The sequence below is a fragment of the Balaenoptera borealis genome (assembly GCF_965194805.1).
Source record: "Balaenoptera borealis genome assembly, chromosome: 4".
Lineage (NCBI taxonomy): Eukaryota > Metazoa > Chordata > Mammalia > Artiodactyla > Balaenopteridae > Balaenoptera > Balaenoptera borealis.
The window spans coordinates 116964099-116992089 of NC_138861.1; the positions used below are offsets into that span (position 1 = coordinate 116964099).

Sequence of the window (27991 nt, forward strand, 5' to 3'; positions counted from 1 at the left end):
CTTCGTTGTGGTGTGAAGGCTTCTTATTGCGGGGGCTTTTTGCGGAGCACAGGCTCTAGGTGCGCGGGCTTCAGTAGTTGTGGTACATGGACTCAGTAGTTGTGGCTCGTGGGTTCTAGAGCACAGGCTTAGTATTTGTGGTGTAAGGGCCTATGGGATCTTCCAGGGCTTGAACCCGTGTCCCCTGCATTGGAGGCAGATTCTTAACCACTGAGCTACCAGGGAAGCCCCTAGTGGCTTTTTATTAATTAATTTTAACTTCTTTTTAAAAAATAAGGTTAATACATGTTCTTTGTGGAAAGTTGAAATAGTAGAAAGATATACGTAAATTAATAGTAAAGGTCTTTATTCTCTCCTCAGTCCTACTTTTCAGAGACAATATGCAGGTATATCTTTTCAGATATTGTATTTACATGAGTGAATTTATACTCAGATGAGTGGGAACATATACATGGTACATAATTTTTTTCAGTTAACAATATATCTTAGACAAAACAGTACCTAAATATCTACCTTCTTCCTTAAAAATTCTGCATAGTATTTCATTATCTGGATACATCATAATTTATGTTAACTATTACCATAATAATAGACATTCAGAATATTTTGAGGTTTTTAAAATTTCAAACAATATTTCAGGCCAGATCCTTGTTCATCTATTTTTATACACTTATATATGAGTATATCTGTAGGGCAAGTTCCTGAAAATATTGGAGTGTCAAAGGATATATAAAGTCTTGATATACATTGCCATACTGCTCTTCAAAAATATTATGTCTATTCAACTTCTTTCAACAATACATTGATTGCTGTCCAATTCATGACTGATACATTAAAAAATAGTTTTATTAAGTTCTTATTTACATACCATACAATTTATGCAATTTAAGTATACAATTCACTGACTTTTAGTATATTAACAGGGTTTTGCAACCACTACCTGAATCCAACTTTAGAACATTTCCTTCACCCTAGAAGATCCTTTGAACCCATTTGCAGCTCCTCCTCTTTCTCACTTTTAGCCCCAAGAAATCTTTAATCACTTTTTTCCTCCATAGATTTGCCTCCTTTGTATTTTTTGTATTAATGGAGTCATACAATATGTGGTGTTCTACAGCCAACTTCCTTCACTTAGCATGTTTTTTGAGATTCATCCGTGTTGTAGTATGTATATGTATTTTGTTGCTTTTCATTGCCTAATGGTATTTTACTCTATGAATATAGCATATTTTGTTTATCCATTCACCAACTGATGGACATCTGGGGTAATTTCTATTATGAATAATGCTGCTATGAACATTTGTGTGCAAGTCTTTGTGTGAATTTCATTTTCTTGAGTAGATCCCTAGGAGTGGAATTGCTTATTGGTAAGATTAAGTTTTTAAAAAATTGCTAAGCTGTTTTTCAAAGTGACTGTCCCGTTGTATGTACCCAACAGCAATGTATGAGGACTGTGAATTGCAGTTTCTCCACATCTTTGCCTTATTGTCTGTCTTTTTTATCACAGCTATCTTAATGGAAGTGAAGTGGTGTCTCATTGTAGTTTTGATTTACATTTCCCTAATGACTAATGCTATTGAGTATCTTTCATGTTCTTATTGGCCATTCCTGCATCTTCTTTGGTGAAAGGTCTTTTCAAATATTTGCCCATTTAAAAAATTGGGTCATTTCCCTTCTTATTATACAGTTTTAAGAATTCTTTATATACTCTGCATAGAGTTCTTTATCAGATATATAATTTGCAAGTTCTTTCTCCCAGTCACTACTGATTCTAAACTCATTTATACATTACTGTGTGTTCTTACTACTTTTCTGTCTTGAAGTTTCAAAAACCCTGTTTTTCTATTACTCATTCACTCTCTTAGTTTATTCAGAGTTTCTATAAGACAATATAATGTTAAAATACCAACTGATAGGGCTTCCCTGGTGGCGCAGTGGTTGAGAATCTGCCTGCCAATGCAGGGGACACGGGTTCGAGCCCTGGTCTGGGAAGATCCCACATGCCGCGGAGCAGCTGGGCCCGTGAGCCACAATTACTGAGCTTGCGCGTCTGGAGCCTGTGCTCCGCAACAAGAGAGGCCACGATAGTGAAAGGCCCGCGCACCGCGATGAAGAGTGGCCCCCACTTGCCACAACCGGAGAAAGCCCTCGCACAGAAACGAAGACCCAACACAGTCATACAATTAATTAATTAATTAATTAACTTAAAAAACAACTCAAAAAAAAAATACCAACTGATAAATGAATTTTTATCAGTGAAATCTATATACTTGATTAAATGTCCTGGCTGACTTTTAATAACTTCTAGGTTACTAAGATAACTTTCTAAGATATCTTAATAACCTAGGACAGACACTGGAGGACCAAATTTGTGAAGATGACCTAAAGCTGGCTTGATGTTGAGTTCTAGGTTTTACTTGGCTTTACAGGGACTTTTAGATTAAGCACCTCACTTAGGCTCTTTCAGCATGAACTGTGTAGTCTAAAACTGCATCTAGTGCCTACTAGCTGCTACTGCAGAGTAACTGTCTTTGAGTAAACCTATTAATATATATCATGAGAATTAGATCCATTAGAAGTTTCCATTACTGAGAGGGAAAAAAATGAGATAATTTTTTTGCTCAAAACAGAAAGTATATTAATGATATCTCTCCATAAAGTGCTATTTGTTTTCTTTCTCCTCTGAGTTTTGAACTAATTCAAAACAGACCCTGGTGTCAGGGATATAAATCTAAACATTACTACAAATATAGCTGGATTAGAAAATGCAGCTTGGACCTGCGGCCACATAGGATCCCCTATACCTTTCCTTTGAGTTGAAATAACCCAACCCAAATTGCAGGTCTCTTCTGATCAAATAATAATGGCATGATCTGAATTAGTTTTCTATGCTGCATAACAAATTGTCACAAACTAAGTAGCTTAAAACAACATAAATTTATTATCTCACCGTTTCCATGGTCAGAAGTACAGGCAACAGCTTAGCTGGGTGCTCTGCTTGGAATCTCAGAGAACTGAAATCTAGACGTTTGCTTGGCTGTGCCTCTTTCTGAAAATGAGGGTTGTCTTCCAAGCTCATGGTTGTTGGCAAAACTTAGTTCCTTGTTCCAGTAGGAACAAGGTCTCCATTTTCTTGCTGGCTATCAACCAAGGACCACTTTCAACACCCAGAGGCTGTGCTCAGATCCTTGCCACATGGCTGTCCCTATAGGCAGTTCACGACATGGCTGTTGGCTTGCTCAAGGCCAGCAGGAGGGCATCTCTCTGATTTCAAATCTCTCCCTTCAGACGTGACTGGACTCTCTTTGAAAGGACTCACCTGATTATGTCAGGCCCACTCAGGATAGTGTTCATCTAACTCAAAGTCAACTTATTAGGGACCTTATTAGGCACCCCTGTAAGATCTCTTTACCTTTACCATGTAATGTAACCTAATCACAGGAGTGAAATCCCATCATATTCACAAAGGGGATTATACAGAACAAGTTCAGCAGGAGGTGGTAATCTTGGGGTCCATCTTAGAATTCTGCCTACCACAGTATGTAAGATGCCTTGTTTGGCAAGCAGGATGTTGGACTAACGTGATAATCTTTGGTACTTCTCGAAGAGGACCAAGTTTAATAATGGCTAAAACCAAGTTTTAGAGGGAAGTAATGGCTGAGAATCAGTGTCTTTTCTTTTTTCACATAAATAATACTGAGAACATAATTTTTGACATCTAAAAAGTGGTTTTGCACTAATTCTAGATTCATTGTCCGGTCCCTCCTCTTTACATTTTTCAACTGCTTATGATGATAATGCTATATGTCTAGTATGTCATTATTTTTAAAGTGCTTCAAAAGTCAGCAGGCTGTAACATATTTAAGTAGTCATTAAATGATGTTTTAGAGAGCTATTTATTGACATGAAAAGATTTTAAAATATACTTTGAAGTGAAAAACAGGTTGCAAAAATTATGTGTACAATAATTACATGTTTATTACCACTTTAGGTAGGTAGGTAGATAGAAAGAAAAGAGGAAGAAGAAAAGGAAGACAGGATAAAAGGAAAACAAGGTATTAATAAAAATTAGTAAATTTCTTTGTGTTTACCTTTATTTAAAATTGTTTTTTACAAAAATTACTTGTGTAATAACAATTCATAATTGTTAACTAAAGAACAAGAAAGCTTGCTCCTGATGGGTAAGAGAGAAGAATGAGCATTTTTCATGCAATATAACTATCTTGGCTTCCTGAGCTAATATGATATAATACTGTAAATGCTGGTTTTGTAGCTTTTTAGTTTTGGAAAGAAAGATTAAAATATATTATGATTTTTGTTGTTGCTAATTGGAGAACAGGGATGAAATCAATAAAATGAAATTCAGTGAAGATAGGTAATGTGGCTCACTAAGGGAGAATAATTAAATGCACAAATATAGAACAAGGAAATGCTGAACTGGCAATGGCACCACAAGGAAAGAGCTGGTGGTTATGAACAGTAGGTAATAAATTGGGTATGAGTCAATAATACAGTAATACAGAGTGTTATTTAAAAAAAGTAAATGCTGTGGAGAACTGGGTTGTAGTCATAAAATATTGTCCATAAAATGCGCCAGAGCTTTACAGATTGCAAAGAAGCAACTAATAAAATATATTTTCATAAATGCCAAGGGAAGAAAAAGGATTAGATGATTATGTCTTAAATTAACAAAACTTTAATGTGTCTGGACCAAAACATAATAACATTGAAGTCCAACAGCCTAGAACAATTAAAATATTTTAAAAAAGAGAGAAAACCTTTAGCTTTTAAATCCATAACAGATTGAAAACTTCTAACCTGTAGTCTAACGTGATCGACTACCGTCTCTTTAAAAGCAGACTTACTTCCATTTTGAGTATCTATCTTAAGTTAAGTGGAAGCACAAACATATATAAAAACTGAAAAATGCACATCCTAAGTTAATTTTGGACTATGATCATCTAAAGTATTGAAAGTATATATTATAATTTTGTACTTTAAGTTTACAATTTTATGAGAATCTATATTGAGTGTTTAAAATATAAGCTTTGCCATAATTTCATACCAAATAGATCTAGGTAGAAGATTTTATATTGCCCTTGAGAGTATATGTGCCAAATTGAAAGACCACCACAAATATTTAGGAATCATATATTAGCCGGTAATTTGACCTGCTAAAAAATCTATAGCTGCACTGATGAAGTATATACATTATGTATAAAAATTGCAAAAGATGGCTAGCAACTGCTACTGTGGGCTCTTAAGATTATTTCAGAAGCTGTGTTATGATACATGATATTCCTGAAAGCTTTTGCAAACCAAATCCTCCACTCTGTTCTTGTGGATATATTCAATGTCTTCACTTTCTAAAGAACAAAACATATTAGAGATTCCAGTCCCTTTCCACAAGAATACACTCTGCACATCCTTGCTAGAACAAGAGTTTGGTTCCTAAAGTACTATGAGAAATGGACCAAGCACAGGATTTGGAGTTAGAAGATATGGTCCTAGCAGTACCAACTAGCTCTATGATTATGAGCTTGTTACTTCTTTAAGTCACAGCTCACAGGGTTGTTGAGGATAAAGCACATTTGACATGTAAACTGTTATGAGAGTTATAAAAGGTGGTCATTATTGCTACCACTCCATTGCTCAAGAATTTATGGCATCTCCCTTTTTGTTTTCTCTTTACTTTTTAAAATTACAAAATAACCCATGTCCACCAATCTGTCTTGTATGTATCTTGTATGACACAAGATGATCTCTTGAATGTTCTTGTATGATATCCAAGCCCTTCAGCCTTACTTTCAAATCAAGTCAACATATATTTGAATTCCTACTGTATACCACGATGTGGTCAATGGAACAAAGTTGAAATGTGGTTCCTCTCTCTGAGGTGGAGCTCATGCTAGAGTTGATGAGATGATATGTAAGTCAGTGGTATCAGAATACCATCAAAAGCTAAATAGTTCAAGATCTAAAGAATAGCTTACACTGTACCTATACAGTTGACCCTTGAACAACTCGGGGGTGAGGTGTGCTGAACCCCTGGGCAGCTGAAAATCTACAAAAAATTTTGACTCCCCCAAAACCTAACTACTAATAGCCTACAGTTGACCAGAAGCCTTACTGATAATATAAATACTTGATTAACATATATATTGTATGTTTATGTATTATATATACATACAATAAAGTAAGCTAGAAAAAAAGGTTATTAAGAAAATCATAAGGAAAAGAATACATTTACAGTACTGTACTGTATTTATCGATACTGTAAGTTTATGTCATCTGTTTACAAAATGAATCATTTAATACCCACTTCAATATTGTATTATATGATACAAAACACTGTAGATGTTAAAGGTATTGCTAACACTAGACATCAGAAATGAAAAAATAATATGAAAAAGCAATTCATATTTATTTACAGGTATAATGATTCATGCATTGAAAACAAAGCAGCAATAGGATTGCTTTATGGTAGCCTAGTGTAATCAATATGATTGCTTCATGGTAGGCTAGTCTAGACTGAATCATTATCAAATTTTTATGGCATACAGTATTATAGCCACATTCATAGTACAATATTGGAAACATTGTTTACTTTTAAAAAACCACTTACCTGTGATGATAGGCTGATACGCAGTCTCTCCAATTATGAGGAAGAGGCATACTGAACAGTAATATAATTCTTTGAAAGAAAAGTTATAAAACAGTAAGAAAACTAACACATTATTTTTTATGTTAAATATCACTCATCTTATGCCTATGCAAGTAAGGGTAGACTAGTATCTATATATATTTTATGCATTCATGACATACCTTACTTTTTCTTAATTTTTTCGATATTTCTAAACTATGTGGTTCGTCTGTGAGTTTTTTCAAATAGTTGCAAATCTCCCCAAATTTTTCCAATAATTTATTGAAAATAATCTGCTTATAAGTGGACCCACTCAGTTGGGTGTTGTCCAAGGGTCAACTGTAGTCCCCCCTCCACATTACCCAGTCTCTTTCCTGCTCAGTGGAGTCACCTTATTTTCTCATAATTTCCTTTTTATATTGACCTTCAATTTTGAGAAAGTTAATCTGCTTGCCTTTTCCATATACTGTTTCCATGTATTCATCTCTGTACCTTTGAATAAGACATATCCACCCCTTTATCAACTTTGTCACCTATAAAAGGTTACTTCTTCCAAAACACAGCTCACAATTAGCTGATATATATATCACCTGCATTTGTAGGGTGTTTTTTGTTTTGTTTTGTTTTTTGTTTTTGCATGTGCCCCTTTTTATTGGCATTTGTTTTTCCTAGCTGGGTTATAAGTTCTCTGATAACATAATATCTGGTAATTAATAGATACTTAATAACTTCTAATTAAATGAATGAATAAATGTTGTTAGTTGATTGCTAAATTTTATACCATAACTAAACATTTTTATTAACAGTCTTATGATTTTAGTGGAGGAGGGACTAATCACTTATTTAGAGGCTTCTTATGCATCTAATAATTATGAAGTGCTCTTTTGAGGTTAAAGAAAAATTCTTTTGACTGAAATATATTTTATTAGTCTCTCTAGGTCACTCAAATAATTTAAAATTATAAATTTAATACATTGTCATTATAAAAGTTTATAAAATGAGTCAACAAATAAAAATGAAAATCACCTCTAATTCTACTACTCAAAGAAAACCATCTAACAATATTAGACACATATTGCACATCTGATTCTGTATCTTTTGGTGGGGGAGCCTGAGCATTTTATCATAAGCATTTTCCTGTGTTATTAGTCTCAGAAAACACTATTTTTATGACTACAAATTTCCTTAATGTAAGCATGTAGAATTTAATTTTTGCTGAACCTTTAGTGTTATTCCAACTTCCCTCCCACTTTTCACCTTATAAGTAAGTGGGTATTGCAGTAACATTATTATGCAATAATCTGTGCCAATGTTTCTATTTCATAGAAGAGACTCTTAGAGCTATTACTGAATCAAAAAGAGTTAACATTTAAAAAATCTAATAGAAAATGCCAAATTGGTTTCAAGGATGAACAGTTTAGACTCCTCCCAACAGAACAATAAGAATGGAAATTTCACTCTATTTTCATCTTGGGCCATACTTTAGCAAAATAAATCCAACAAAGGAGCTGGGGAGTGACTTTGAAAAAATAAGAAAACTTCAGCATTTCTTCTAAAAGCTTGGAAGTCTTTATTATGTTTGTCTAAATTTTTAGGCTCTGCTTCTAATAATGTCATTTGCTTTTGTGTCTAGATTTTCTATGCAGTTCATGCCTTTCAGGCACGGAGTGACCATGAACTCAGCCTTCAGGAATACCAAAGAGTTCATATACTTAGATTTTGTGACCTAAGTGGCAACAGAGAGTGGTGGTTAGCTGAAGTTCAAGGGCAGAAGGGCTATGTTCCAGCTAACTACCTTGGGAAGATGACTTATGCTTAAGAAAATAAGCCTTTGACTTTTATTTTCTGGCAAGTTGTTGATTGACTACCTCATAAAACCAACATTACAAAATGTTGGCCTAGAAATCAAGAAACCTCCAAACTACATGAACTGATACCATACCAGGTTTTAAGACTGTACTTCCAAACAAGATTATTTCAAAATGTATTATGAAGAATACATGTTGAAAGAAACACTAAACAAACAAATAGCAAAACAAACAGTCAAAGCTCCAACTATCAACTACTTAAAAGTGATCTTCTGAAAGGGTAAATGTATTCTTTATCATCATGAAATGTTGGATCTAAGGACAAGGTTTTTTCAATTTACTGTATTTTATTTTTCTGTATTATATATTTTGCCTTAAATGTTTTTGTTTTTCATATTCTCTCTTTTGCACACGCATGCACATGTATACATACAAACATATACCATATACATTACACGGTTTACACACATATATGTGTACTATATGGTATAGATTATACACACATATGCATGAACCAGGGAGTGTACTAAAGAGACATAAGAATAGAAATTGATTACTTAATTAACAGTCAACTAGAAGTCTGATATGGACCCTCTATTTTCTTTTTTTGGCCACACAGCACACCACAGAGCATGTGGGATCTTAGCTCCCCGACCAGGGATCAAACCCACGCCCCTGCATTGGAAGCGTGGAGTCTTAACCACTGGACCACCAGGGAAGTCCCTGGACCCTCTCTTTAATGTAAGTTCTGAACTTAAAAAAAAACAAAAAAAAAACCTGAATAACATAATAGTGATACTTAACATTTACTGAATGCATACCACATGTCATTGTTATAAACACTTTATATGTGGTAACTTATTTGATACTCACAACATTATGAGGAAACTGTTGCCTAAAGAGGTGAAGTAATCTATTTAGCCCAAGTTACACTGCTAGTAAGTGGTAGGGCTGAAACTCAAACCCAGGTCTGGTTCTGCAGTCCATACCCCTAACCACTACATGGTATACATTCACTATGAGCAAAGAACATAGTGATAAAAATAATGAACATTGATGAGGACCATTTTCCTCTTAGGTCCATATTTAAGTATTGAGAAGTCTTTCAAAATCAAGGGCTATAGGAACTTCCATGATAACCCTAGAGAAAAGGAAGTACCTAGGTTTATTATTTTTATTTTTTGCTTAAACATTTTTGAAAGTATAATTGTTTAAAAACTATCCTATGTGATCACTAATGATACTTTGATGAGAAAATATTTTTGGATCACTCAATTATGTAGATGATGAACAGGGAATGTGTGTTCCACGTTCTGAGCTAAGATGTAAATATTTTTAGTTGCTGATTTGTACTTAGTCAAGGTAGCCATTGAGGATAACATCTGCTGTAACACAATGTCCCGGAACACTGAACTTTAATTTAGGAATAGCTCAGAACTGTCCCCTAAGATTTCAGGCATATTTTGTCCCAAGACATTTTATTGAACTAAAGATGCTTCTTTGAAACAGAAAAAAGATTAAATTTGACTTGGTGGTTTCCTTTAAGCACCAAAAATAAGGTGGATTTTCATTGTCCATATAAAATGTGTTAATACATTAAATTTTAAGATTAAAATTAAAATTACTTTCAAAGATTTGATCTCTATAATATATATCGTTACCTATATTACTGAGGAATACAAAAAACAAATGAAGAATGCTGCTTCTCAGAGAGCTGTTGACTTTAGCATAATATGACATGGACAACCACAGAAATTCATGATAAGGCTTTACATGACAAAAAAATTTATATTTTATGATATTGTTTCTAAAATTCTTAATTTAAACATGGATTTATAAAGTTCTACTTATAAGTTGTTTCTGCATAAAATTTTTTTTGATGAATAATTTGCACAATTTATTTTGCTTAGTGAGTAGTTGTATGCTACATCATTTAATTGATTTAGAAAATAGAAAAAAATGTAAATATTGGATTTATATATTAATTTACGTTACCATGCTTATTGTTAAGTATTTTGAATATCACCCATGGAAAGGCCCCATATTGGAGCCAGCAAAAGGTCCAGTGGCTGTCTTCACTACAGAAGGAGGCATATTTCTTTTATTTTTAAAACTTTTTTTTATTGGGGTATAGTTGTTTTATACATAAAATATTTTTTTGAGTTGGGTACCAAAAGAAGACTGGATGTACAGGGACTTTTTGTCTTTTAACTTGTGCCAACTATGAATATACCCAGCAACCCGTGGAGAATTTTTATATAATTTAAATTAGCTGTGACCTGAAAACTCCCCCCACCACCCCCAAAATGAAGAATTATAAAAGTAACACATATCTGCTTTTCTGGCTGATATAAGTGACTAGATGTATATGAGAAGTTTTGTCTACCTGTGTGGTTCTAGGATTGCCGCTTCCTGTCTGACCTTACAAGAAACCACACCACTAAAATCATAGCTGCAGTTAGTTGCTGAGCAAGAGTTGAAATGAAGCCACCTTCTGCAGCCCCCCACTATTGTGGAGAACATCCATTACTATAAAACAACATTGTTGCTATTTTAAAAATACAACCTATATTTCATATGCCATTTAGGCTTTTTTTTTTTTTTAAACATTATACGATACATTTGTTTTCTAAGTATGTTATTTAAAATCAAGTAACTGTAATTTTGAGGTCAGGAATTATTTTGTTGGGTCTAAGGGAAATAAAATCCCAAGACAGTTATGATGTATATAAGCCTTCAAGAAGTTTAAAAAGATAAAACTGTTGGTGACATCATTACAATTTAGGCAAGGTATGCTAATATAATTATATATTCTTTCTTTATATCTTTAAAATTAAATGTTATTATATAGTATAGAATTCTCTGAAATACGTATTTTTACCAAGAATGAAGGGGAAATTTTTGTGGCTAGTTTTCTTCACAAAACAAATAAACAGGAGTATATATACATTTTATTTAGTATTTATTTTTAAATACAGATGCCTTAAACTATACACATAATAAAGTTTAGAAATTATAAAAAATTCAGTAATACAAAGTTACCATGGGTGCTTAAGTCATGTGAAAAAGTCACAAGGCCACTATTTGAACATTCCTTATATTTTAGAAAAACATCTGGTCTTAGTATTTATTAGTATAAAAATTCTATGAAGGAGGAATTGTGCAGAAGAGATATAACGCACATTGTTAATCATATAAACGCAGCATTGCATGGAATACTTTTAAGTGCTGGTGTATTCCATATCTTCCCTAAACTATAACTTGGACTTTTAGAGATGCTTGTCACTACTTGTGATGAATATTTAGATGATTTACAAAAATCAGTAAACATGGAGTTAAAAACTCTTCACTTTTCCATAAACTTCTTGGACTTTTGTCAATTGCAAAAACCTCTTAAAGTTCTGTGAGTAAAGAGGAAATCTTCATATTCTAAGATGGCAAAACCACTTTATTTAAATCCTGTTTGTCATAACTATGGTTTCTTAAGGCACTCAGTGCACCGTTCAATACTGAATACATCTAGAAACCTCACGAAATTTAAGCTAAATTAGGCATATAAGTTTACATTATAGTTGATGAGGAAGGAATTAAATTTCATTGATTGGAAGGACACTAGACTTTATACTCTCTAGAGATATCCTACTATTTATAGAATGCTACTATTTTTAAAGTCTATTTTAAAAAATTTTTTAAATTATCTCCCTCTTCTTATATATACTAAATAGTATATATATTAAAAGGCAGTCATTAAATTCTCTGTGATCTACAAAATTATTCCAATATAAAAATCTTTACTCCAGGAATTCAAGCTGAGTCTCTGTAAGCCAGTTACTGCACACACAATATTACACTCTAGATACAGACAAAATTTGCTTTAATTTTCCAGGAAAATAAGTCATGTTAGTATATACCAGGACAAGATGTTCTTGTTCAAAAATGTAGGGAATGTATTCTTAATTAAATACAGCTTATCTTACTTTAAAGAAATAATATTATGGTATGTAAATGTATGGCTTTCTCTACTTGCTTATATAATTTTTATATTTATTTTTATAATTATTGCACCAAATGTATTTCTATAAAATGATGTATTTCCTATATAACCTATGGTCATCACAGTTTATAATCTGTTACTAATAAACAGTACTACCACATCCTTGTTAAGAGTCAGAATCACCTAACCTTTGAATATTAGAGGTCTTTCATTTGATCTCATTCATTATCATCATACAGGAGGAAACCAAGATCACACAGCTAATACATGGAGGGACTGGGATTCAAAAACAGGTCTTCTGACTTTAAGCCAGTGTTCTTTTAGCGTTTTCTTTAAGTCACTAAAATATCTGATTAAATAATCTAATGGAAAGCACGATATACAAAACAGAAAAGTGATATTGACCAAATTTCTACTAAAATGGGATTTGAACTTACAATCCTAAAAGCTTGCTTTTTGGCTCAGCTATTTATCTGTCTATTCATTCACTGAGCCGAAAGCTGCAGTGGGAATACCACGGTGTGCAAAACAAACAAAATCCTTGCCCTCACACAATTTAAATTCGATGGGAAAAACAAACGATACATAACAGAATAAAACAAGTGATGAATACTATTAATATAAAGCTGGCCACTTTCATCACATGCTCAGTTAAAAAGCCTTGTAGCTCACTTAATGATATGGTAAAATCAAGGTCTAAGAGCTACTTGAGGATAAACTCTAATACCAAATATACCTCTATAAAATACCAAACTGAGTGAGTTATACATTACTAGATGTATGCATCCTACACATATGTGAAGATTCTAAATATATATTTATACACATATATAATCTATACAAAGAGCCATGCTCAATAAAAGTTAAATTACTTCCTAAACAAGTTCTCTGAAGTCCTCTCTGAAATACTATAGAAAGTAAAATAACTGCTTCTCTTTTCAACTCTATTCAGCAGATGTTTTGACTATGATGGGATAAACTTTTCCATTTCAGGTGCCAATGTGCAACTGTCTGCATTATTGCTTTAATTTCTTGTAGGTACTGAGGTTATATTAACTGTTATAGTTGTTGAGCTGAACTTGTGTCACACTGTCATTTTATCCAGTTTAGTCCAAACTGGCCCTGAACTATAAGCAAATAATGATGAATATACATATTTTTTTTGGTCTTTTGATGCTAAAGGGGACTTGGAGTTGATGCCAAATTGATATTTATTCAACAGAAATCTGAGTTTCTCAAAACAAAAACATCTGCAGGCAGATTTTAAGCATATAAATAGATGTTTACTCCACTTTGTAAGCAATGGATTATTTCAATTTTGAATTGTAATTTACCATGAATAATTTAGTGCCATTATTTAACAAAGCAGTTTAAAATATCTTTCCTTAAAAAAGACCAAGCTTACTTTAAAAAGCTTTAACTTCACAGAAATCATTTATCAATATATTTTAGAATAATAACATGAGAAAAATATAGGAATTAAGGGAATGGGTTTGAGTTTAGAGGTTTATAGTGAAGTGTTAGTAGCATACATCAAAGCTCAAAGAACAAGGCTGCTCGGTCTAGTGAATGTAGGAATTTGCTGGACTTCTAGTTTCTGGATGCAATGAGGTATTCATGAAGTATAAAATGTATAAAAATGGCTGCTACATTTTGCTATTTCTCCGATCCAGAAAGCCTCATGTCTTCTGTCAGAGTATGTATGTAAAACAACAGCAGGATAATTTGCTAGCTTGCAAAAAGTCAACAACTCAGACCCTTCATACTTTCTGACTTAATGTACACACACACACTTCAAAAGAATCTCAGGAATTAATCAAAAAAAATTAATCAATTAATAAAACTTCTTTTATACAAAGTTAACTAAAATTAGGTAAATTGCTGTAATATTTTGGGCAGTAAAAATAAAATTGCCTTTTTTTTCATGGTATATGAAGATGCTATCAGTACGTAAACAAATCAGAAATTATCCATCCACAAAGACTCTTGGAATGGGTATTTTCCTCAAGAATTCTCAGGAAATGTGTGTAACCAGGAAAAATCAAAAGTCAACATTTATTAAGCATATACTATGTGCATATGTTACACTGGCAATGTGAGGAAACTGGGAAATGTGAGAAAACTATTGCACTGAAAGGGCATGGGGGTTCACAATCTATTGGAAGAGATAAATCCCTAAATAACTGATATGAGGTGACAAAAAGGTAAAAACATAATACAGGGTATGAGAAATCAATTATGAAAAATTAATTTTGAAAAGGGGGAGATGAAATATTTGGGGGGAGAGGGAGAATCAATTGATATGAGGCTGGGACTGCCAATGAATATCCAGACTATGGCAGGGCGGGGAGTAGAAAACTTTATTATTGGGTCATCCCTGGCTCTTTGTAAGGCATCTTATTCAGCAGGATCAATTATTGGGACTTTGCCAGAAGATGAATTTTTTTAAAAAATTCACATATGCTATCAGTCTTCTGGGATTCCAGAAGTTTTCATCAAGAATTAGTCATTCTAATCGTTGTTTTCACATACTATGAAAACTGTCAAAATAAAAATGCTAAACAGATTTAAAATAAACATTTCCAAGTTTCATTAACTACTATTTAGCATTTTAAGGTAAGAAATAATAGAAATTTCATTATGAAGATTTTTATTAAATTATAGTATACTACAGTTTATGTCTTAATAATAAGATTTTAATCTTTAGGGTAATATGATATAAAAACCTACTTGGCCACATTACTTCTTGAGTTTCTTTTGGGCAGCCTTCTTCTTGACCATCTGTAATCGCTTCATGGCATTGAGCTGTGATTCTTGTGAAGTTGGACCTTTAAGGGATGTTGAGGGAGAGCTGCTTGATTCTGAAGTGGTTTTGTTAGTGGTACTTCCACTAGGCCCTGATGTCCCACTATTTCCATTCCCACTTAGTTGGCTGCTGCTTCCTGGAACCAAACTACTTGGACTGGGAAGACCTACTTTGCTAACATTGTCACAACTAACTGAGCGACTAAGGCCAGTTTTGCCCAAAGTTAGAGGTGGAGGTGGCTTCAATGGTACAGTGGGTGAAGTGCTGTTACTGGAACCTATTTTGGAGGCTATTCCACCTTTGGATGATGTTGCCAGGCCAGTCAAACCCACGGGCTTCTGGTTAGCTGATGAGGTAGCAGGTTTCCCGCTATTGTTTTGGGTTGTTGAACTCAATTTTGCTGTTGATGGACCAGCGGAAGAAGTTTTGGCTGCAAAAGCTGCCCATCCAGTTAGGCCACTAGTTGCTGAAGAGGAAACACCGGTACTAGAAGAATTTCCTGAAACAACCGTGGATGCCTAAAAAACATAATATAAATATTAGAGCCAAGTGTAATTAACACCTAATATAATATTCTTAAATATATAACAAGTTTATTGGTTAAGACTTTTTATACAAAAATAATGATCTGGGAAATTTAAAGCACAGCACCAAAATTAAGTTCTGCTAAACTGATCTGAAAAAACACATACAACAAAACCTATCCATAGCTAATGGGTGCTACCATTTATAAAGCAGAAATTATGGGATGTCATATTCTTCTACTAATCACTGCAGAAAAAAAATATATGGAATTCCTTTTTGAGGACTGCTCCTAGATTCGGTTACAAGCCATATCAGAAAATCAGATTTAATGCTTTAACTTGTTTTTCACCCAAAAAGGTTACTATTTAGCTCAGTAAAACATCTAATTCTTTAGGCTTTGCTCCAAATGACTTGTGGATCATTTCAAAAACAGAATCCACTCTTAATGGACAAAAATGCTCACACCCAGGATATGTAGGAGATGTCTGAGATGAAGATTCACTCAATAAATACTGAGTGAATACATAAAATTTTGAACCTATTTTTTAAAAATTCCCCCCAAATTTTGAGCAAATAGCTACTGCATTGCAAAATATATGCAGATACACCATGTTAACTACTTGGAATTGTACAACTCTAAAGGTCTAAATATACTAAGAAGGTCTCATGACTTTATTTTCACAATTTGTCCATGTTTCCACTGAAACTATCACAAAGAGACCCCTGCTTCTGTATAAGATTTTTAATCAACTGCCTCATAAGCTGCATAGTGACATTTTGGGTATGCCTGACTCACTCCCAGATGTATTTCTTAAAGGTATAACACTTCAATTTCTCTAATTAACTTCCTTGGCCAGTCAAAAGCTAACAGTGATACCAATGTCGCTACGTAAATATTGTTCTTATTCATATAACAACAATTTTTTTCACCTAACGTTTAGGGGAAAATGCACTTTGTTCAAATTAATTATGGATTGAATTTCTCACTGGCACTTTTTCTACCTTCATATTCTTGAGATTCACAAAAATGTTAAATAAGTAAAAGATAAAGTCTTACAAATAGTATCTTAATTTAAAATATGGTGGTTATCATGCTTAAAATATACCCAGTTATATTTTAGAACTGAACTCTGAACGAGGTGATAAAAACGTTTTTACTTCTTACAAAGTAGCCATCAATATTGTCTGCATTAAACATTTTAAACCAATGTGAAAAATAATGTAAATAGAGTGCTCTGAGGTCTTTATCAGAGGAGGGTCCAGATTATTGTTCACGTACTCCGAAAAACGATAGGATTTTTTACAGTAACATCATACAATGACTATCTCATAAGGTTATGCAAAGAAGATAAACTTTACATAAATTACAAGTTCGTAGAGATATGCATACAGGTAATGAAAAAAAGTTAGTCAAGGAAGCAAAAGGACACAGGTGTAGCAAACTTTTAATTTTCAGTTATGAAAGATCTAATTTTTTCTTTTCTTTCTATTAAACATAAAACTGCCTGCTACATGGCTAAATGATCTGTCAACAAACTTCACAAAAGAAAACCCATCTGAAGTAATCAAAAAGACTAACACTTACGAAGTACAAAGCAAGTTCTGTGTGTATGGCATTTTATTTTAATGGTTTGCTGTTACTGGTATTGCTTTTCAACTGAATGACAGATGGCTTATAATACTATCAGGATGCACAAAAGTAAAATAACACAAACAACAGAGACCAAGTAATTTCTTACTATTCCAGTGCAGAAAATAAATTTCACAACTGTTCTCAACTAAAAATATTTTCTTGCCTATTATCCGAGTTAGAAAGATATTTTTAAATTGCTTTTTATATATAAATGGGAACAATTTTTTTCATAGTAAAAATTTATTGTATTTTATCATAAAAACATCAAAACCTCTTAATCAGAACAAACATGACAGCCAAGGCCTTAATTTATTTGCTGTAAAATAATTTCATATTGGTTTCCTAAAAATAAACTTTAGTAGTAACAGGTTAGTATAAAAATCTACCTAAAAGTGATTTAAGTATAGAATATAGCAACTCTAATTACTTTCAATAAGTTATTCTTACTTCTATTCTAGCTCACCAAGTTTCTATGTGACAAATCAATAATGGATATCCCTTGGATATCAGCTCTTCCCTGGTAAATTAAATTAAAAATGATCTGCAAATAAAATTATCAGTATCCTTCTCAGAGTATTTTATACTCATATTCTTGATAATCAAACCAATGTTCTTGATCTTTGCTACTTACAGCCACTTGGACAAGGTAATAGCTTTAGAATTTTCTGGGGTTAACCTTTGAGAATTTGGGGCTAAGATTTTTTTCTTCCATCTTTAAAATTCCATCTTCTGCTTAAAATTGGAATGTGAAACTCAATAAAAGCATTCTTTTTGTTATAAAATTAGATTAGAAAAATATTTTATTTCATGATATCAAAATGCCAGAATATTAATAATAATGTAGCATGATGTCAAGGATGAAAACCTAGGAATGAGAAAGGTGATACTCTCACTAGATAATCTGGCTCCTTAGTATAAGAGAGGGCCAATTCATGGGGAAAATTCATGATAATAATAGAAAAAAATAAGACAAAGAAGAAAACTTCAATAGCCAATAAGCAGGAAGAAAAAAACTATGCGGCCAATCAGCACAAGTAATGTGAGAAGCAAAACTACTGCTACTGAGGACAAAGGTATTTAGAATTTAAACCAAATTCCCAATTGGAGAGAAGTGGCTGACTACACAGGAATGGTAAAGAACGTTATCTTGGAATGCTCACAAATAGTTCCTAATCACCATAAAAAGAGAAATAGCAGAGTTCAAGATTAAATAATTACATAAATATTCTCTTTCTACTTAATGTTAATAGTAATGTAGTCTTAATGTAGTCGTAATTTCCAACATATGGCCATTTAGTATACAAAGTTTCTCATTATTTTTTTTCCAAGTAACTATTAAGTCAACTAAATTTAAATCCAATCTTAGATAAAAATGGAATGTACTATACCTTGACTTCTGATCTCTTAAATGCTAGAAAAGTTAACTCTTGCTTGAGTTTAGTTTCTGGTTTCTTAACCAATGGATCTTTAACAGCTGGAGCTACAGAAACAACTGTAGGGGCTGGTTTCTGTGGTGGTTTCTGAGTTTTTTGAGCCTGCAAAAATCAGTGTTAAGATTAAATTAGCTACAAAATCTTAGTTAAATGCACAAAAGGACAATAAAAATCTATCACAGGACTCCTCATTGAATTGAAATACAGATGAACATTAAAAAAATACTGTGATGACACTGAAAATATAGATTCTCGGACAAATTGTTTTTATCATCATCATATTAATTAATGGTTTCATAGATTTTATTAGTTTCTAAACAGTAAAGATAATATGAAACTTTAAAATTATGCAGATTAGGGTTAATTAAATGTCATTTTAACAAAACCAAATTGATAAAAAGAAAAAAAAATCATATAAGCATTTTCAGTTTTATTTTGACCAAAAATTGACTTTTTCCTTTATTTTATATTAGGTACTTTACTAAATTCTCTTGTGAACTCTAATCATTTTTCAGTTTGTTCTTTAGTGTTCTCCAGCTAGATAATATTAAATATATAAACAGTATAGGGCAGTGTTTGAGAGGACAGTCTTTGGAGTCAAACAGAACTAGAATTAAAACCCAGCTCAACTACTTCCCTAGCTAAGTTACCTCAAGTAAAATATGTAAATCTCTAAAAGTTTCGTTTTCATTTGCAAAATGGGGATAATATCTTGTTTCAAAGGTGGGTTATGAGAATGAATTGTGATTACGTAAGCCTTTACATAGTGTCTGGCACATGTTAAGTGCAGACAATAATAGTTACTATTTATTCATCATCATTATTTACAAAAGGTAAGAAAACTGAATCTGAAAGAACCCATCTCTACTGGATGGGTAAAGATACTCCCTGCCATTCCACTGTCCTTGACAATCCTAATAAGGCCATGCAAGACAATACCAGAAAATTTATTAATAATGTGTTCCCATTTCTGGAAATTTGAATGCAGCTGTTTTATCTTTGTTTAGACTTTCTTGTGCTATGGTTTGCCATACAATATAATTTTCAGCCTTAAGTCTCAATTCATCCCATTTTTTATATTACATACTTTCCACATGAAAGTACACCTAATTTCAGACATCACTTATAAAGCAACACTCAGATCAAGAATATTATTAAGGATGCTGGAAGATATCTATGATAAAAATATCTCTTACGACCAAGAAAGATTATCTTACCCTCTACTGCAAACCACGTTATGAAAATGTAGCCTTCAGAGTAAATCAGAAATACATGGTTCCATACCCATGGCTTTCAATCTTATACTTCCCTCTAAGCACATCAGTAGATGTGGTTAGACTCTGAAGACCCACCTAACTTGTATGCTTCAGCAGATGTAGATTCATTACAGTGAAGCCCAGAAAGAACCTCTGCCTAGGAGATCATATTTGGATCTTTTTCTGCTTCCTCTGTTTCACCTAGCCATCTTAGAAGCTGAGTAAGAAATACCCAAAACCCTTTGTCCTTCGCTGGTAGTACTAGTTTAGGGAACTAGGATATTATCACTGACTCAGTGTTGCTCAACAAAGGCACTATAATTTTTCATTGGGTGACTGACTCACATAGTGCAGAATATATGACATTCACCACTCAAGGCAATAGTTGCCAGTATGGCAGCAATCAAAAATACCATGTATTTCTATTACTGCTGAGTAGGAGTGTGTTACCACCTTAGATTGAGAACCCCTGCAGTAAGTCATGAGTCTCTCACCTAGTGCTGGGGCAAAACCCATTACCTGGTAGACAGAAAATTACAAAACAAAAGAATAATCTTGGACCCTGCCACCCACCATTCTTAACTCTGTCTTCCCATCTTCCTATAATAATGTGTACTGCAGAACCTGCCCTAGTTAAGAAATTAGTGCAAGGAGAAAGGGGATATAAGATGTTATTTATGGTATCTTTGAGATATCTTGGACCAATAACCAATGCACATATGAGAACCTCACTGAAAGCAATTATAGTAAGAATGACTGGATTTAGCATCCCCACCATTTCCAAATTCCTTTCTCTCACTAAACATTGTGTTTACCGGATCCTGATCTTCAGGCTCACTTCAGATCATGCCTTTTGGTATTTCTCCAGGTCCACTCTTGGTGTATCTAATCATGTTCTGACGTTAGTCATGGCCCCTTATTCAGCACTTGACTCTTGGGCATACAGACTGAACTTACTGACTGCTGATTTCTGGTGCGAATCTATATTTCCTCCATTTATGTATCTTAAAATGAGAACAACAGAATGTGGGATGTGTCCAGTCCTGAGCTTTGCTCTGGTGCTTTGCCAGTGAATGAGACTAGGTCTTAATGACAAATTAATTAGACATTTAATTTGCAAAGTTGATAAAGAATAAAAGGTATGCCAGATGAGGAGAAGCTGAGAAGCAGGACATATGGGAACACGAAAAGTTCACCACATACTCAGGGAATGAACCATTTGGTCTGGCATGGCCACAGTATGTGGGTGTATATGATGAAGTGGTGTGAGAGAAGGATACAAAGGTAGAGTTGGGTCAAAGAGAGAAGGTCCATACATCCACCCTAACAAGGAAAACTTCATTATATAGGTAATTGAGAGCCACTGGGCACACTTAAACAGATAAAGTTAGATAATTACTTTAGAAGAATATTTTAACTGCAGTGTGTAAAGTGGACTGAAGGAGCTAAAGCAGTAGACAAGAAATGAGGGGTTTGTGGGACAGGGTAACAAAAGTGAAATGAACAGATTTGCGAAATACATAAGAGGTAGAATTAACAAGTTTGGTAAACAAAGGGATGTGGAATTAAGAGAGGCATCAAGGATAATGTTTTCTAGTTCGGGCAACTGAGGAAAAACTGAGTGGAGAAGAAAACAATTTTAATTTTAAAAATATTGAACTTAAAGTAACTGTAGGATATCTGGTCAGCTGCCAAAATTCATTCCAGGAAGAGGGTTAGAACTATAAATATAGACCTAGTGTAAACTAAGTCACAAAATGTAAGGGAGTAAAAACTTAGGAGAGAACGGTACTTACTTTATTAAGAGACTTACAATAAAATAATAATAAACTTTGAAGCTATACTAAAGAAAGATTACTGTCACAAATTATTTATTTTGACTACTAATTCTTAGTGACTACTTGGGTCAAGGCACTGGAATGCACTGTTGTGCTCACCTATAATTACTTTGGTTGAGGTCCTGGGGGGCTAGTTTAAGTAATAAACTAAATAAAAATCAGACTGAGCAGAAAACAATTGTACCATGTCAAAGAAATTTCCCATTACAAACAAAAAGTATAAATACTACTGAAATGTCACTACTTTTCATAGGAGTAAAAACGTAATCTATTTCTGATTTGAGTGATTAAAAAGTAAAGTAGGTACCTTGATTTTTTTTTTTTTACTTTTAACTAAGTACTTCTAATTTTAAAAAGATATATTTGGTCAGAAAAATTTATGTAGAAACTCACTTGGTTAACAATATGAGAACTCTTCTATCAAGAGTCCCTAATCTTCTGGAGAAAACTACAATTCAAAATGATACATGCACCCACTATGTTCACAGCAGCACTATTTACAACAGCCAAGACATGGAAGCAACCTAAATGTCTACTGACAGATGAATGGATAAAGAAGATGTGGTATATTTATACAATGGAATATTACTCAGCCATAAAAAGAATGAAATAATGCCATTTGTGGCAACATGGATGGACCTAGAGATTATCATACTAAGTGAAAGAAAAAGACAAATACCATATGATATCTTATGTGGAATCTAAAATGTGACACAAATGAACTTATTTATGAAACAGAAACAGACTCACAGAGAACAGACTTGTGGTTACCAAGGAGGTGGGAGAGGTGGGGGAGGGATGGATTGGAAGTTTGGAATTAGCATATAGAAACTATTATATATAGAATGAGTAAACAACAAGGTCCTACTGTATAGCACAGGGATGTTCAATACCCTGAATCACTTTGTTGTACACCAGAAACTAACATAACATTGTAAATCAACTATACTTCAATAAAAAATAAAATAAAAAAAAAACAAAAAAAGAGTCCCTAATCTAAGGCAGGGGAGGGCAGATGGGGGAAGCAAACAAGTCACTGAAGTAAATAACAACTTGATTTCTTTAAAAGGAAAATGATAACATTCATCCATCTACTATTTAAATGATTAAAAGTTAGAAAACTATCCAATATAACAAATGAAAACATGTTTCAGTATGAAATTAAAGGCAGTTATGTTTGTGAGCAGTAAACTGAGAAAGTACTGGGGAACATAGGATAAATGGTCACTTGAAGACAATGATAAGGAAAGACTGAGGAACAGAGAGAGAAACACAGGAGGAAAGACAGAGGTGCACATACAAATACTGCCTCTGTACACAGTTTGTGGTTTACACTCACTCAGGAATAGATATTTCCAATATTTCCCTACCAGACTCAGCAGAGTCTGGGGCTTTGTATCTCACCACTTCCCACAGTGCTTTGTAGTATTTCTAAATGTTTATAAATACACTGACATACCAGTAAGGAATATTTATATTTTGTGGGTCTCCAATTCTGTTTGTTTGTAATAGAACAAGTTAAAAGCTGAGCAGAGAAAAATGCATATACACGGTCTGGTCCATTTAGGCATAGACACAAAAATCACACATATACATAAACGTTTAAATCATCAGCTTATATGATTTTTTTTCAATAACATAAATGTTCAAATTTTTATCTTAAAAAGCACATATCAACAAAAAAATTGACAGAAATTGTTTAAAATAGAGAAAAATGATTCCTACCATTCTTTTCATCTGTCTGGTACATCGGGCACAATACCACACAAGGCGAGGGTCATTCACTTCTTTGTCTGTCACCTGCGGCTTATGGCAATCTTGGTGGTAGAGATTATGGCATTCCTGACATTCTACTAATTGATTACCAGATGCCACTGTCATTTGCCTAAGAAAATATACCATTAAATATTACACTTATTTGAATGCAACAATTTAAAGCCATTTTAGGGTTGTTCTGGTAAAGTTTGATATATTAAAGAGGGTAAAAACCCCAGAAAAGCCAAAGAGCAAAATAACGAATCCCAACATTGTAGCCTGCATAAACAATTCATTTCTTTTAAAGGTTATGCTCAGCCATCAAGAAATGTATAAGGTGACTTAAAGACTAAATTTGGCTATATTCTCCTTGTCATTTCTCATTGCAATTTTTTTCTTTCTCCCAGAAGGTACATAGTAGACTTTGGCTAGTCCTCCAACAGTCTCATAACATCTTCTTTGTACTTCTATTAAATTCCTTTATATTTGCTGCCTACATATTCTATCTTCTTCATTAATATATGAGTTGCCTAAAGTTAGAATCTGGACCTAATTAACTATAGGGCCTAGCACATTACTGAGCAGACACAGGGTGTTCAATAAATAAATGTCTTAATCAACTAAATAGAATGCAGTAATATGTGTATCAAAAAAGTATAAATTCCAACAGCAACAGCCTTAGACTATCATAACAAGTCTCCTTATGGAGGGTTCCAATTACTAGTTCTTTCCCCCTTATTACTTTACCATTTACTTCTTTATATAAAAATGAGAACTCTTATAGTAGATAAAAGTTGAAATAAACAAATATATGTTAAAACAATGAAGCTCTAACAAAATGATCCTATTCAGAAGTACATTAACTGATTCTCTATAAGGTTCACAAAAGTTTATAGGTATGTACTCAGTCCCAATGCACCAGAATTTAACATTTTCATGAAGAAAACAGCAACAAAGGTGGTAATTTTTTCTGTTGTGCTAGGCAATGAAAGTCATTAACAATTAAAGACACAGCTCCTGGCATCAAGGAGTTTAAAATCTAATTATTCTGATTTTTAAGATGCATCTTCTACTAAGCAGAATTATCTATGTTTCTATAATTATGTATCCATGTTTCAAAACAACACTCAGAATAACCTACATGATCCATTAATTTCATTTCCATTATCCTTAGGAAAAGATTTAATGGTATTTTAGAAAATGATATATAACCATTTACTTTATAAATACTATCAACACTTCAGGAAAAAAAAAGCAACATAGTCGTCTTAAAAAGAAAGATGAAAATAATTAAGTCTGCTGAACAGACTCTTTCGCACTAAAAAATAAAGCAATAATTGCTTTCCCTCTAGAAGCCAAGAACGCAGAAAATATTACTACAACATAACTGATTAAAGATGCTTGTCAAGAACATAAAATTTTGACAATTTTTAAGACACTAAATTGCCATATGGAAGGTTTATCTACTTATCGATCTACTTATCTCCTACCCATCTCCAAATTATAAAAACAAAATTAAAAAACACCCAACAATTGGTCTTTTTTTTTTAAGTTGTTTGCTCTTTACAAAGAAACAAAAGAATCTGTGGCAAGGTACAACTCACCTACAAACAACACAGGCCAATCCCATCTCCATGGCAAAATCATCAGCACTGGTCTCCTCAAAGCTGGAAAGGTCAGCCATAGCTAAATCCTTGCTGGTTTGGACAGTAATGGGAGAGGACCGTGTCTCTGGTTTCTCCAATCTAGGTTTCTTTGGAATATCAACTCCTTCAGTGATGTCTGATTTCATCTATAAAAAGCACCCAATCAGAAAGTAACACGTTAGAATAAACTTTAAATCACTGAGAGGTGTGATAGTCACATCTATCACAAGATAAGATAGACAATGTGCAATGACCAAGTCCACTCAACAGATATTTTCACATAGTTAGGGAGAGATGTACACACTAAAGACCTGGAGAACATTTATAATAATTCATAATCAGTATGTTAAAAGAATCCAACAAGGTAGAAATAAATAAATCAGAACAGTTTAGCATGCATCTGTATTTCTCTTTGTACTCTTTTATCCATGAAAGAATCCTGGAAGTTCAGTGGATTTACTTCCACTGCCCTCCCAACCCCCCACTGGATGCTTTGAATTGAGAAGCCATAGTACTACTAAGGCTATTTTTAAGGCTATTTTAAAATTTTAAATAATGAAGTAGTGATAGTTTATATTGAAAAGAAGTAAATAATGAACTTCTATCAGTCGTTCAGGCTTAACACATTGCCATATTTGCTTCAAAGCAAATTCTGGTCCCTCTCTTTAAGATATGTTATAGATATACCTGGTCAGACTGACAAAAATTAAAAAGTCTGATAAGACATGGAGAATTTGGAATTCTTATACCTTATTGGTGAGAGTATGAGTTTAGTACATCCACTATGTCTAATAATGTTGAAGATGTACCCATCCTATTACATCCACTTATAGGTATACATCCGATAGAAACTACCACCATGTGGGCAAAGACATACGTATAAAGCAGCTCACTGAAACTCCACCGTAATAGAGGAAAAGGAGAAATAAGCTAATTGCTCATCAGCAGGGGAATGGATAAACTGGTTTATTTATAGAATGAATATTCCACATGTTAGCTGAAAGAAATGTTCAAATCTACATGTATCAACATAGGTAAATTTCAAAAGCACATTGCTGAGTGGAAAAAGTTGCTAAAAGATATATATGAGATATATATATGGAAAACAGATATATTTTCTAAATATTGGCTATTCATAAACTAAATTATACTGTTTTCTGTGCTTTTAAATTTATGTAAAACAATGCAATATAGTTTATGAATAGCCAATATTTAGAAAAAAGTATGAAAACACCCCACCTTAAGGGAAGGGGTTACTAAAGTTTTTTTAAATGTATTTTTTACTAAGTGCTAAAATCCTAATAATTAACTATGTGCAGAAATCATTCAAAATAGACAATCCAAGAGTTATCTGTAACCCTGTTAAGGTACACACCATTCTGTAACAAATTTCATGTTTAGTCATTTACATGTTTATTCTTTCCTCGCCATCTTTTCTTTTCAACAACAGTTCCATCTAGAATACTTGAGTTATACATGAAATTAGTACATCTTCTAGAGCTCAAATATTTATTGACAACGACTTCAGTAAATGGTTTTAAAATGTTTCTAAATTTTAATTTTTCAGAAAACCAACACCCATAATTATCAAAATATATTTACTGAGGGGTTATTATGTACTTTTACCCACTATTATATACAAAAAGTAAGCACAAAACGTTTTTTGGCCTATAAACTGATTGATTCATGGACTGATTGACTAGAGTAAAACAAAATCTTACTTTATCAGCAGGTCTCTTTTCACCTTCCTTCTTTACCTTTTCAGTTGTTAGGACCTTGCCATTATTATTGCCAGAAGGAAGACTGGATGATGCTTTGGGCTCTTGCTTAATGGAAACAGTTTTTGTGCTTGAAATTTTGGGTGGCTCCACATCCTATAGGTGAAATTAAAAAGATACCCATAATTAAATATTCAGACTATCTAATATACTGTTAAAAAAAAACAGATCATAAATCTAAACAACTATCAGTTAAAAATTAAGACATCATGTTGTGACCAATGTGTTGCCTTCTTCTTTAAACAACTTTATTGAGGAATAACTGATATACAAACTGCACCTATTTAAAGGGTAAAATTGGATAAGTTTCGCTCTATGGTTTCACAACTGTGAAACTGTCACGACAATCAATATAAGGAACATATCCATCATCTCGCAAAGTGTCCTTGTTGCCCTTTGTAATCACTCTTAGAGGTAGACATCCTAGAAAAACTAAGCCACCCAGTCTCAGGCAACCACAAATCTGCTTTCTGCAATTATAGATTAGTTTGCATTTCCTAGAAGTTTTCATAAATGGAATCATGCAGTATATACTCTCTTTTTCTGGCTTCTTTCACTCAGCAATATTTATTTTGAGATTCATCAATGTTGTTGAGTGTAGCAAAAGTTCATTTCTTTTGCTGCTGAATAGTACTCCATTGAACAAATACACCATGATTTGTTTATTCATTTACCTATTAATGGACATTTGGGTTGTTTCCAGTTTGGCCTATTACGAATAAAGATATTATGAACATTCAGGTACAAATCTTTATATGGACATATACTTTCATTTCTCTAGAATAAACATCTAGGAGCGGAATGTCTGGATCACATGGTAGGTTTATGCTTAACTTTTTAAGAAACCGCCAAACCATGTTCCAAAGTGGTATAGCA

The 27991-nt window shown here is 33.2% G+C and overlaps 2 protein-coding genes across 4 annotated transcripts in view; one reads left to right on the forward strand and one right to left on the reverse strand.

The window, feature by feature from the left end:
- ARHGEF38 (Rho guanine nucleotide exchange factor 38) overlaps positions 1-11313 on the forward strand; it is a 156659-nt gene extending 145346 nt beyond the window's left edge. Inside the window, exon 14 of the mRNA XM_082389157.1 lies at positions 8277-11313. Within this exon, the coding sequence (XP_082245283.1) occupies positions 8277-8462 (186 nt within the window). The 3' untranslated portion in view covers positions 8463-11313. The remainder of the gene's footprint in view (positions 1-8276) is intronic.
- An 83-nt stretch (positions 11314-11396) lies between these two features.
- The window catches only part of INTS12 (integrator complex subunit 12), a 28721-nt gene continuing 12126 nt past the window's right edge, over positions 11397-27991 (reverse strand). For all 3 annotated transcript variants that reach the window (XM_082389115.1, XM_082389117.1, XM_082389116.1), the window contains exons 3-7: positions 27059-27211; positions 25296-25483; positions 23662-23821; positions 18798-18944; positions 11397-15769 (exon numbers count right to left, since the gene is read on the reverse strand). In XM_082389115.1, the coding sequence (XP_082245241.1) occupies positions 15185-15769; positions 18798-18944; positions 23662-23821; positions 25296-25483; positions 27059-27211 (1233 nt within the window). In that variant the 3' untranslated portion in view covers positions 11397-15184. The remainder of the gene's footprint in view (positions 15770-18797; positions 18945-23661; positions 23822-25295; positions 25484-27058; positions 27212-27991) is intronic.